The 13,894-nt window shown below is 46.9% G+C and overlaps 1 protein-coding gene across 1 annotated transcript; it reads left to right on the forward strand.

Annotated features, from left to right (window-relative positions):
* The first annotated feature begins 241 nt into the window (after positions 1-241).
* LOC105016799 lies at positions 242-8,756 on the forward strand. The gene is made up of 2 exons (XM_010880861.5): positions 242-3,317; positions 6,708-8,756. Exons 1-2 carry the CDS (start codon positions 1,257-1,259, stop codon positions 6,900-6,902), a joined length of 2,256 nt encoding a protein of 751 aa, XP_010879163.2. The 5' UTR covers positions 242-1,256; the 3' UTR covers positions 6,903-8,756.
* The last annotated feature ends 5,138 nt before the right edge of the window (positions 8,757-13,894 follow it).

Genomic DNA, 13,894 nt, shown 5'->3' on the forward strand with positions numbered 1-13,894 from the left:
ATATATATTTTTGTTTTTTGAATTTTGCCAACACCACTGTTCTGCTAACCAGATCCCGTATCCGTTCACATACTCAACACAGTGAGTTTTGCTTCTATATATTACAGGAGTCACTTTCATTTTGTAACCGCCATGAAGTGCACATTGCACAACCGCCATGAAGTTTCCGTGTGATGGTAAATGAGCGACGGTCCCTAAAACTCTACGAGGGCTCTTTTGCGATGGACCCTAGATTTTCTGATGAAATCCTTTTCTAGGAAGCAGGCTATACCGTCGACCGTACAAGGGAAAGAAAGAACGACTGAGACAAGCTGAAAAAGAATAGCACATAATTAGTACAACATTGAGGTGAACTATTCGGTCGAAATATAGTAAAGACCATATTTGTTTTACGGTCTTATTCGATTAGGTAATTTTAGTGAAGGCTTGAGCTTCGATCGTTGAAGTCTATTTGATTAAGGTTTGTGCAACTGGCTTACGTTAGTTTCAGTAGTGTACGTGCGGGAACCCAACTAACGAGCTTTTTCTCCAACCCAAACGAACATGGCTTACATATCATCGTTTGAACTGGACTTCTACATATTTAACGACTCTTCAAGTATCTGCTCAGTTTATACTATCCCAACCACTGTTTTTATGAAGCTTACTGCGCGGAAGAAGTGTAACCACCACTCTCAGGAAAATGTCCCCGATATGAGCACCGCGAGAGCCGCGGACAACATGGACGATGATGCTATTCACTGGAACCCAAGAAGAGCTAACCGGTATGCTAATGCTTGCTTTTCGGTGTAAGAAGATGGATAAAGGACAGTAATGGATGTTTCACCGGCAGCTATGGACAGTGCTCAGAAGTGCACACTAAGTTAATATTTTCTGAGTTCTCGTTAGCAACTATCTGCGAAATATACAAAATCTCAAATCTAGATGACTTTAGCTAGCTTGCTAACAGCTGTTAAATAGCTTATCTAACTATTAGCACTAGCTTGCTAGCTAACGTTATCAAGTTGCAAACGAATCCAAGACAAGCTGTTTACGACGAAGTTTTCATTGCTTGCCATATTAAAGTTTAATCGTGTTGATCTTCAAATTTTATTTTTGCACTCTAGTTAATAAATGAATTACGTATTCATATAGAGAAATAACTTGTAACGTTATTGCGTTTTCCTGCACGTGTAACTTACCGAAAAGCTTCCACTCAAGCATTATTCCTGATTGCTTAGTAACGTTCGAACATTGTTAACCACAAGCCGATCAGAATGTTTGGAAACGTCAATCGCGAGGAACATTTCTCTAGGGTCCAGACACCTCCATCCACTCCCACTGTGCACGAAGTGCCCTCTCTCCGGCAACCAAACCAGGAGAGCTCGTGGATGGGCCTGTTCTCCGTGGTTTCTAGGCCCGCGTTGTCATTTCTGCAAAAGTATATACCAGTTCTCGCTCGTTCTACCATGCCTGACAATGTCCCTCTGTCAGGGTGGGTCGGTGGGGATTTCAAGCAGAACTTTTTTGATGCAGAAAGCGCGCTTTTGGGTCAACTGAACGAAATCATGCCCGGATCTCAGCACCATACGCACCACCTAGCGTACCTGCAATACCAGCATGGAAACGCCGGGCGAGCAGCATCAGGTATTAGTACTCCAAGCTGGCTGACAGTAGAATCTCTTACCGAGTTAGGGATTCAATCTACCGAAATTGACCTAAACATAAGACAACAAAGTCCGGTTGGATCTCTCGCAACTTTGAGAGGGTTTCTTAGTCATGTTTTACTGAACGCTGCGTCTGCCCAGGAAATAAAAGGCGTTGAGCAAAGGCAAGTCCTCGGTGGCGACGGTTGTACGTCGGACACGTTGTCAACCCGGACAAAAAGTATTACTGATGGTAACTGGTGGGGCGGGCTGTGGGGAACAGATGACAGTGCTCAAGGATGGCTTTCAAATTTGTCGAGGAGCCAAGAGAGAACTAGGGTAAATCACAACAGCGGCGGCCATTGTTTTCAACCGGAGTCTGGTACAAAGACCACCGTTACCAAGCCAACAGAGCTGTTTATACAACGCGTTTATGGTGAATCAATGGACGGCGAAAGCGCTGGACCCAACTGCTACAAAGAGGAGTTAATGGACAATGGATGCCTTCAAACGGCTACCCGGCCAGTATCTCTCCCTAGCCCTGACGGTCTCCATTTAGACCACTGGGAAACAGGCAGGATCCCTGATAATCTAGTCATTATTGGAGCTGTCACTGCCTGCAGTGAGGTGGCAGTTCTTACCCCTGACCAGGATAATGGCTATTCCAGTCTGGAAGAAGAACACTCCGCTATCCGAATGTACATGTGGAGCCCTCCCAGTGAAGAGCTTCAGGGGATCTCCAAGATTAGGGAAGAGACCAACACACCGGACGCGCCAACACAGACGAGCTCTGTAGAGAGCGGGCCAGAAACAATCACCTCAGAGCAGGGAAAAGGGGGAGAGACGCCGGCCACTGGCGGCATGGAAGGGGAGCAGGGGGAAGAGGTGGGGAAGGAGGAAGAGGAAGTTGAGGACTCTGACATCACAGACTCCGAGGATGAAGAGGAAGCAGGAGCTGCCACTCTGGCTCCCCCCTCGCCCCTGTGTAGTAACAAGGCCATTGCCTACATAATGGGCAGCCCCTGCAGTGACGACAGCCAATCAGACTACTCACTCAGCGACGAGGAAGATGATGATGGTTTTGACAGCGAGGGCTCATCAGAATTTTCAGACACCGAATCAGATGAGGAGGACCCGGAGGATGGGTCCGATTCAGAGCAGGCAGACTCTGAGACGGAGAGACTGTGGAACTCACTGTGCCAAAGCAAAGACCCATACAACCCCCAGAACTTCACCGCCCCAATCAGCACCACCTCTCTGACTTTTCCCTCCTCCTCCGCAGCCACGCTGGTCAACTCCCCACACGTCTCTCCTAGGGAGCAACCCCTCTCTTCCTGCTCTCCGGAAGAGGAGTTTAGCTCCGAGGATGAGTCTGGCAGCAGTGACGTGGATGAGGCTGAGAGCCTGAGGCTGTGGAACTCCTTCAGCGCCTCCTCAGACCCTTACAGCCCCTTCAACTTCCAAGCCCCGCTAAGGACTAGAGAGCAGGTTGGAACAGGGTCACGTAAGAGGAGCAGCAAGCCCAGCCCACCGTCCCCTCGTCACGGACTGGGCCCGAGCCACTCGCCTCCCCAGTACAGGGCGGAAGAGGCAGAGGAGAGACTGGACAGTGGCTTCTCAGAGACCTTCTATAGCCCAGAGTCCCATCCCACTCCAGAGACCACGACCGTGGGCTGCCACAGAGTAAAAAAGGTCAGTATGGTCTTCAGTTCAGTTCACCTGTTTCTCAGTATGCTTTTTTAAGATGGGTAGTTAAAAAAAACCTTTTTAATCTGTCATCTCTGGAACATGATCACTCACATGCTTTTGACTGTAGTAAAATGTCACTACACTCACTCATTAATGTATCAACAGCCTCAGCAGATCACTCACATGCTTTTGACTGTAGTAAAATGTCACTACATTAATGAGTCAATGTATCAACAGATAAGTCAATGTAGTAACTTTGCTTAATGACTAGCTGAAGAGGAAGCATTTTGTTTTTCGTAATCTGTTGAGTACTTGTTAACCACAACAGCCTGATGTTTCTCAGCCCATCCCCTTTTAATCATTCATCAGGAGTCAGATGCGTTTTCAAATGGCAGCCCTTCCATTATTCTGTGCTTTAAAGGGGCGCTGTGTAGAATCCTGCCTCTCTTTTCCTGAAGGAATTTTAAAGAATAAAGCAACTTTATCTCCTCCTCCCCTCCCGAACAAGACCAGAATAGTATTAGCTAGTCTACAAGTCGATACAAACGGATAGGTCGGACCAGACCGGCGGGAAAAATTCAACGGGGAATATCTCCGGCACAGTTTTGTAGAAAACAACATTTTAAAAGTTAGCTAAAAGCATTCGCTCCGGATGTCTTCTGGCCGTTTATGCTGGTAGTACAGTGAAACTCTTACAGGTGGTGTCTTTAATATAGTTGACCTGTGTTTAAACAGATGGCAGGAACATGGGCGTGAGGGTCGGGGGGGGGGGTTGCTGTATTATTTTTTTGTATTTGAAAAGTCAACATTTAGCAAATAAAGAGTAGTTAACCATTTTTCTCTTCTCTACGTGTTATCTAGCAGGGAGCAATGTGCCCCCTCCCCAAATGAACTGCTGCACATGCAATTCTTCTTTACCATTTGGTTTGGGTTTAACGGCCTGGGACAGGCTGCTCTTTCATTATATCATTATTCTACTGGCTTTACAGAGTTCGATCAAAATGGTTTGTTTGGGTTTAGCATACACTAAAAACATAGACCTAATAATGAGAAACATCTGCAAGAAGACAAAATCCCTTTAAACAAACCTGATTGCCTTTACCAAAGATTAGGCTGTCCCACCTTGCCGACCGAAAAACATTAACCTGATTGTCATAATTGACTGTTTTATTTGTAAGGCGCTTTTCTTGACCATGTGGTTGACTTTTTCTAATGAATTTAGTGAATTTAAATGTTCCTGTAAATGATAGGTTTAGAACCGTGGATTCTACTGGTCTGTGAATGCAGGTTGAATGTTTTACCCATTAGCAGTCTGTTTTTGTGTGTATGAATTCCCATCAGCCTGTCTGTACATGTGATGTAAAGCCATGCAACACCCCTCTCCTCTCTCTTCTGTGATCTGGTGATGTAACAGATCCACATATTTCCATCTCCAGGGAGACCACAGTCACAGAGAACAGAGTCTCTGCATAATGCCCTAATAAATTACCCACGGGTTTCCGCTGCGTTTCCACCAGGGCCCCCTTTTATACGTTTCATCCAGTTTTGTAACAGGGTCTATTAAAATATGTAATTCATAGTGATGCCCCCTTTGGAAAATATTATAAATATTATAACAATATAATTTTTTCAAAAGGGTTGTCATGAATAATTACATTTATTCTGATAAACACTCCTTATACATGTTTTATTGCAGGTATTTCCAACCTAGAGGGACCGCTGCTTCTTGGGCCTGGGGGGGGTGGGGTGGGGTGGGGGGGGCCTGGGCCTGGGCCTTACCTTATCTCATCTTCTGACAGTAGGACAGCATTGACTACTGTTGGATAGATGGAAGCCAGGAGGACAGTCCCTGTTAGTGGAAGGGAAGATAATGACCATGACAGTAGACCTAGTCATCCATGAGCCCAATCACACGGCTGTCTTTGATGTGGTCAGGCTTTATTCTCCATGCCTTTGTGCCCCACATTATCCCTGTTAGAAGCGCAGTACTGCTGCCATGTTACTTAGCAACCGTGATAACTGTGGAAGAGGGAGGGAAATCACTTTTCTCCGATGGCCTTATTCCCCCCCCCCTCCTCCATTGGCTCAGAGCAGTGGCTCATAACGTTCTCATAATGCTTCCACAATGTTCTCGGAACCCTCCAGCCAAAGTGGAGCAGATTTGTGTCTTTCATCTCCGTAGTTATTAACCATGGTTCTGCTAGTGTGTGCTGGCCGTCTCGCTGTCCAAGCCTGAGTGGGTCGCTGCTTTCAATGGAGATTGAGTGTCTCTGTGATGACATTCCCTCAATTGCATGGTCATTTCACAGTTCTACTGCTAATTCGGCTTATTCTCCTTTATTTGATCTCTTTCCTCGTATTCTCTTGTGCTATTCTCTAGTGCTCTTTTTTATTCTTCTTTCTTTGTGCCTGTTCCTCATTTTCTCCTTTCCTTGTACTCTTTCCTCTTTCTGCTTCATTCCAGATAGTTACTGCAGCACTAGGCTGGATGTGAAGCTGGGGCTGGTGGGTAAAAAGCTAGCTGCTATTAAAATAACCCAAATAAATTAGATTTCTGATGGAATTTTCTCAGATCCCTTCCAGTGAGTTCTACGATCACGTAAAACAATTAGCAGGAGGATCATTTCCCCTGGTATCCATGGAAGCAGAGGATCCTATGTATAATTGGATTCCCTGGAATCATTTTGGAAGTTCAATATCTATTTTAACATGTTGGAAAGTTGCTCATTACTTAGTGTTTTCTTCACTTTCTGCTTCTCTTTCATGGATTACGGGTGCCTCTGTGTTGCTCGCCCATCCTGTCTTGCTTCATTGCTCTGTGGTGTCCGGGTTTCTCTTTCAGGACACGCATCTGATGAATTATTTATGGGTTGTATTTAAATTAGTAAGTTTCAGCAGAGATCCTGTACTAAGGGAAGTACTAGCAACACATTGAGATGGTTCTCATGTAATGGTGCCCCTTCTCCAGATAGTTCCACCTTTGGTGGTTCATGATCTTCAGGTAACAACCTCTCAAACTGTACCCAAAGACTTGACACGATGGCTTCAAACAATTTCCTGATCCACACAGCACACATCGATCAATGTAAACATCATACGATGGATCTCGAGTGTTCTCCTGCTTGGACTGTTCCGCGTTTTACTCTGTGATGACATGAAATCAAAATGGATAGAATATTTTGACCCAGCAGTGAATGCTATTGAGAGGCACTATAAATCTGTAATACATTTGTGGGGGAGCGTGCAGTTTGGAGGATGGATGAGATCTTTAAATAGTCATGAGTCCATTGTTCAGATATCTGTCAGCTAGCGGTTAACGGCGACCCTGGTGTGTCAGTCCTGCGAGGTCTCTGTGAACAGGATGTTGAGCTGCCTCCTCCTGTCTCCTTCCAGGTGCGTTTCCATGACGAGGTGGAGGAGTTCTACACTTGCGAAGACAACGAGGACCGCCGTGGGCCATGGGAGGAGCTAGCCAGAGACCGCTGCCGTTTCCTCCGGCGTGTTCATGAGGTGGAGGAGAGCATCAGTTATGTCTTCAGCCCCACCTTCCGCATCACTGTATACCAGAGACTACAGCATCACAGCTGAAATGTTCAGCTCCGGGCTACACCACCCCTCCAAACCCCTTGACACCACCACCGTCTTCGTCTGGCTAGGGTGTCGGCTAAATGAGATGAAACGCCTTGTGACCGCTGATTGCCGTTATCCTTTGATCGACTCCGTGGTGTGCTGGGCTAGCTGATTAATGATCTGATTCAGGGCGGTATGCTGGGAGGGGTGCGAAAGGAATGTGTACTGGTAACATTAGGGTCTAGAACGGCCTACTGGTTCCTCTGGGAGAACCCTATGTCAGAACACAGCAGGTATTCAGTAACATGATGCGAAAACAGAACTCTACACCAGACTCTTCAGCTAAGACTGTTTCCTTGATATTTACTTTTAAAAGTGGTTTTATTTTTTTTTATTTTTTCTCGTACGGTTGGTTTAAATGGCCCCTTTTGGCGTCGCTCCGTCCTCTCTGGCTCAGGCTGCCTGGGTCTGCGGTCTGTAGTGTTCTCAGCTTCAGGTTACAGGCCAACCTGATCGCAGCCGTGCCGCATCTTTCCCCGCAGCACGTTTGGCTTCAGGGGCGTTTGGACCGTCACCATGGTGTTGAAGATGGACCGGTTTGTCAAGGCTTCCTTTAAATCCTGACAGACAGACAGCCTATAATGCTTGCAAGTGTTCTTATGTGATGTGATCATAAGCAGGGTTCTTACAGTATGGTAACTAAGTGTGTAAAACATGGAGTGTTGAAACCATGCCTTCATTGTTTGTCCGGGTGTCTTCCTGGTGTCATTCATTAGCCATGGACTTGTGTTCTATTCCACGTGTATTAAAACTATAACGCCAAAGACACACACACACACACACACACGCGTCACTTCTGCCCCGAACCAGCTCCTGTTCCAGCTTTGTACTTGTTCAGTGACTCAGGTAACAGGTGTCACTTCCTTATTGCAGTCCACAGTTGGAAGTGAATAACCATCATGTACAATAGCGTTGTTCTGGCGGTGGATGGCCTCGACGGAAATGTACAAGGCAACATAAAGGAGGGGTGGTGCCTTTTTCCTTGCCGCTCCGTCTACGCTGGACAACCAGGTATTTCTAGGTTGTGCACAGTGGTTATTTCTGAGCTGCAGTGAAGTCTTATGATGAAGGTGTAAGTGTTATCCTCAACCTTGTTTTTGGTCCAGAGGTCTTCAAACCTCTGCTCGGGCCTCCAGATGTTTCACAATGTTCTGGTATCCCTGAACAGGCACTTCGGTCTCACTAATCAAGGGCTTGATGATTAACTGACTAGTCTAATCGGGTTATCTCTTGAATAGATCAAATACCGTGGATGGCTGGGGGTCCCCGAGGAGAGGGTTGAATACCTGCTTTTTTTTTGCCTCTTCTCATCTGCTGCCCTCACTGGCCACTGTTTCCTAGAATAAAACAACGTCGCTGTAATCCATTGACCGTTTGCCCCTCGGTTGTTTTCTTTGAATTGACGCCTGCACCTTTCTAAAGCTTGCTTCTAATAGTGATGATCTTGGAATCGAAGCGGTCCATCTCCGGGCACCTGTCCCCACTGTTAAAGCATGGCCTACCTGTACCCCAGGTCAACATGTTGAGTACGCTCCTCTGGATAAAGGGATGACTTCTACGGTGAGCATGGGGAGAGGACGATGAGACGTGAAATGCACATTCTGAAGAGATTTTCAGAATGAAAAAAATGACCATTAAAGATGTACTCCGATCTGAAGAATATAACAAATTTTACTTGGTGTTATTTAGTCAGTATAATTAACATGAAATTGTTTTATTTTTGTAAACATTTTAGGATGAGTTCTGCATAACTGTTCCTTATACATTTAGAAGTTAATATTCAGTGAAAATAAATCAATATTAAATTATTAACAATGTTTCTAGCCTCAAATCATTTCCTGTTCTGAAGTAGTTGGACTCAAGCGGGACACTGGATGTGGGCTTGAAGAAGATGGATGAGGGCTTGAAGAAGATGGCGGACATGCAGCTCTGGGAAACTCATTTCATCTGGTTGACTGCAGATAATCTTATGATTAGTAGAAGTTCAGTAGCGACAAATGTGGTGGTTGGAGACGGTATTAAACCCAGTTCTCAGGTGGGGAGATGAACAGTTGAATGGAGATGTGACTGTTACTAGTTACTGCTAGACCATGGCTCTGAACCAAATGAAATTTGCTAACAGACAGTTACATATATTAAATGCAAATCTTGAAGTCCAGTGGTTTTTAAAACAACAGAGGTGCAGTAACGGGTATCTGGGACGGGGGCCAACGTGTGAAGGTGTGTTACCTGGGACGGGGCTTCAGTGTGTAGGTGTGGTATCTGGGACGGGGCTTCAGTGTGTAGGTGTGGTATCTGGGACGGGGCTTCAGTGTGTAGGTGTGTTACCTGGGACGGGGCTTCAGTGTGTAGGTGTGTTACCTGGGACGGGGCTTCAGTGTGTAGGTGTGTTACCTGGGACGGGGCTTCAGTGTGTAGGTGTGGTATCTGGGACGGGGCTTCAGTGTGTAGGTGTGTTACCTGGGACGGGGCTTCAGTGTGTAGGTGTGGTATCTGGGACAGGGCTTCAGTGTGTAGGTGTGGTATCTGGGACGGGGCTTCCTGCCTGCTAAATGGACTCACCTGGTGAACTCCTTTTTTATTTATTAAATCAGCTGCCCTTAGGTATGTTATGTGTAAGTACGTGGAGATAAAGTCATATTTATCCATGTGATACATGATAATAATTTTATTGTGAATTTATAAACCATTGGATGTAGTATTTGGCCACCAGAGGGAGCTTCAGTCATAAAGGCAGTATATGTTCCACTAGAGGTCACTCTTGCTTTTTTCAGCAGGAGAGGACCTGTTTTGACACAGGACTGGGCTTTCTGCTTTAGATTATCAAACATTTTAATTTGCTGTGTTATGTATGAATGTATTGACGTGTATCGTGGTAGTTTTTCACAATACCAAGTAGCTTTCAGTGTGTGGTGTAGTAAAAGGGCCATGGAGCCTTATTTAGACCCTGAGCTACTGCCACAAAGCATGCTCAATTGGAGTTGACTTCTATGTGCATTAGCTTGCACTTACGATGGTTTGCTGCAGGGATAAAAACCAGGCATCACTGATGCTTTGATTCGCATGTGGCATTAAAACCTTGTTTAAGGTGATGATTTTTTTAAGAAGATCCAATACAGTTGAATCGATTCTTCTCCCTCAAAGGAACAGTGTGCCAATTAAGATTAAATGCTGATTTCCATTGGAGTCATCCCATTCCATGGTTGTCAGCAGAGCTTCTTTTGTCCTTCTGAGGTCTCTTCTGAGGTATTGTACTCCTTCTGCAGTTACCTTTGAGCCAAGGACTGGTTCATCTGGGATTGACCCATGTCTTCATCTGATTGGCTGACTCGGATACCTGGGGGGTGGTGCCTGGAAGCAGATTACAGGCGTCTCTCTGGAGCAGCTGTGACGTCACACAGCCACCACCGATCCAAAGAGCACGCTCCCCCCCTCCCTCTGTCATTCTTCCTCCCTTCTTCCCTCCCTCTCTCCCTGTTTCTCTCTCTCTCTCTCTCTCTCTCTCCATCTTCAATGCTTGCAGAATTACTGCCAGCACGGATGGGGTCATGTGACATTTAAATACCCTGGTATTTTCGACTGGGCATGCTCCAATGCATCCCCCCCCCCCCCCCCCCCCCCCCCCCCCCCCCCCGCCCTTTCTCCCTCCCTCCTTTATCCCTCTTTCCTGAGGAGAGGATGCCTATTATTGTCCTGTATCCAGGCTCCGTCACACTGTAGGCTGTCGCTGGCTGTCTGTCTCTGGTTCTCTGCCTAACGGAGCTGCTGTTCCCCTGTCATTGTGAAGCCATGGAGGGGTAGGTAGACCGTGGGTCCGTCTTGGTCGCAGTCTCGTTTCTCCTGTTGTTCTGTGCTGTCTCCTGGATGTATGGATGGATGTACACGGTTCTGACCTGACTGACTGACTGACTGGGAGGACAGAGGAGAGACGTCACATCAGCAGGTGGTCGGTAAGGGCAGTTGTATTTGTGTGTGTGCCCGTGTGTGGCGCGTTCAGTACATGTTTTGGTTTTGCATGAACACACAAGAGGAGCACTAATGACTAGGGTTTCAACGGCGGTAGGTTGGTCCCAGCAGCATGTTTGTGTGCTAGCTGCTATGAGTATATTGTGATGACTGTGTGCCTTGCTCTGTGAAGGATGTTCTGTAATAGGGTTGTCTCAAGCCTGGTACCAGTTGGGTGGACACTGAGTTATTGCGATGGTTTGGGTTTGGGGGCTCAGATGTTGCTGGCACCAGTCGCCAGGTCTTTGGTGCCAGTTTTGTGGCCCCACTGGAGATGGGCATCGTCTGCCGAGAGGGTACCCCGGCTGTGCCATCACATCACACACACACGCCCTTGGACGCACAAGCGCACTGACACATAGAGGCGTGCACGCAGAAACACACTGCACATGTATTCACACACTCACAGACACACTGCACATGTATTCACACACTCACAGACACACTGCACATGTATTCACACACTCACAGACACACTTCACATGTATTCACACACTCACAGACACACTGCACATCTATTCACACAAACACAGACACACTCTGCACAAGTATTCACACACACGCAGACACAGTGCACATGTATTCACACACACGCAGACACACTCTGCACACGTATTCACTCACACGCAGGCACACGCTGCACATGTATTCACACACAGAAAGTGGCGTGACCACAACAGCACAGTCCATTCTCCATTATCTCCGACAGGGCGGCTGGGCTGTAGCACTGCTGCATGTTAACTGGCTCAGGGCAGGAATAAGCCCATCCAAGCCATGCCATGCAGAGATGAGCCAAAGCAGTGGGGATGAGGTGGACTTTGATTCAGAGGATCATCGTGATTGACTTCAACAGGCAGCCATACGTTGTGGTGTGTGTGCGTGCGTGTGTGTGTGTGTGTGTGTTTTACGTGTCTGATTAGCATTGGCATTAATACATCCTGACATTGATGAAGGATTTAGACTCACCATGTGAATGCCTCAGTCTTAGCATTAAGGTACTGTAGTGTTTGTAAGTGTACGTGTGTGTGTGTGTACTTAGGTGATTCTGATTCAGACATTTAAGGAGGTTTTAAACGTTTGAAAGTACCCCAAATTGTACTTGGTTTAAAGGTACTGCTATTGTTAAACAACAGTTAGGAAAACAATCTATGAAAAAGAACTACACAAAGCTGACTATTACATACAATGGGTGGTGAGCATGTAAGATAATGGGATATGAGATGTGACTATATCCCATATGTACATTTGCGGTTGATCCTAGTGGAGCCATTTAGTAAACAACAGACAGTTTGTAGTTCTCTGTAAGACAGTAAACAACAGACAGTTTGTAGTTCTCTGTAAGACAGTAAACAACAGACAGTTTGTAGTTCTCTGTAAGACAGTAAACAACAGACAGTTTGTAGTTCTCTGTAAGACAGTAAACAACAGACAGTCTTATCAGTCTCTGTAAGACATGCCTAGTTACTGAGGGTCACAACACAGGGCAAGACACTGATCAGATGGCTGGTTACTGAGGGCGACAACACAGGGCAAGACACTGATCAGATGGCTGGTTACTGAGGGCCACAACACAGGGCAAGACACTGATCAGATGGCTGGTTACTGAGGGCCACAACACAGGGAAAGACACTGATCAGATGGCTGGTTACTGAGGGTCACAACACAGGGCAAGACACTGATCAGATGGCTGGTTACTGAGGGCCACAACACAGGGCAAGACACGGATCAGATGGCTGGTTACTGAGGGCCACAACACAGGGCAAGACACGGATCAGATGGCTGGTTACTGAGGGCCACAACACAGGGCAAGACACTGATCAGATGGCTGGTTACTGAGGGCCACAACACAGGGAAAGACACGGATCAGATGGCTGGTTACTGAGGGCCACAACACAGGGCAAGACACTGATCAGATGGCTGGTTACTGAGGGCCACAACACAGGGAAAGACACTGATCAGATGGCTGGTTACTGAGGGTCACAACACAGGGCAAGACACGGATCAGATGGCTGGTTACTGAGGGCCACAACACAGGGCAAGACACGGATCAGATGGCTGGTTACTGAGGGCCACAACACAGGGCAAGACACGGATCAGATGGCTGGTTACTGAGGGCCACAACACAGGGCAAGACACTGATCATATGGCTGGTTACTGAGGGCCACAACACAGGGCAAGACACTGATCAGATGGCTGGTTATTGAGGGCCACAACACAGGGCAAGACACTGATCAGATGGCTGGATCTTTAAGTTATGATTGACCTGCCAGCAGGATAATTGTTCCCTGCATTCTTCTTTGCCCAGAGAGGCACATAGGCCCTCCAATTGGGGCAGTTGGCATGCATCCTGTCTGCAGACCATACAATGAGTTACTGACTGACTGTCAGTGATACAGACGCAAACCTAGACCCTGATGTAGGAGCTAGGATGGACTCAACGACTGGTGCGTGGAGATGGATCAGGATTGACTGTCCATAAGTGAAACATCCACTGGTGGTCCTTCGAGGTCCTCCCACCTGATCTTCTGGAACATGATGGACGCTAGGAATTTAAGTGACTCGGCCGAACTAACAACTGATGCCCAGTGTCAAGGAGGGAAGGAGAGGGCGTTTCCTGAAGTCAACCACCTCCTCCTCAGTTTAGCCTATGTTGACATGCAGGTTATTGGGACGCCGCCATCTGGTCGACCACTCCGTGGTACATGGTCTTGTTGCCATTAGAGACGAGATCGACCGGAGTGACAGCAGTAAACCTGAGTATTTTGACAGAAAGTTTTTTGAGGTTGTTGGTGTAGATCGAGTCGAGGGGCGAGAGCAGGAATCCTTCCAGGGTTCTGTTACCCGTTTTTATGTGGTGGTCAGGAAACCAGAGATCCATTGACAGATGGAGCTGGACACGTTCAGATGGGAGGGTTTTGTCTAGCAGTAGTTCTGCGACAAAGGTG

This window comes from Esox lucius, chromosome 17 (genome assembly GCF_011004845.1).
Source record: "Esox lucius isolate fEsoLuc1 chromosome 17, fEsoLuc1.pri, whole genome shotgun sequence".
Lineage (NCBI taxonomy): Eukaryota > Metazoa > Chordata > Actinopteri > Esociformes > Esocidae > Esox > Esox lucius.

Coding starts and splice junctions, on each gene's coding strand:
- LOC105016799 (XM_010880861.5), top strand. CDS start 1,257: ATGTTTGGAAACGTCAATCGCGAGGAACATTTCTCTAGGGTCCAGACA. Junction 3,318..6,707: donor GCTGCCACAGAGTAAAAAAG/GTCAGTATGGTC, acceptor GTCTCCTTCCAG/GTGCGTTTCCATGACGAGGT.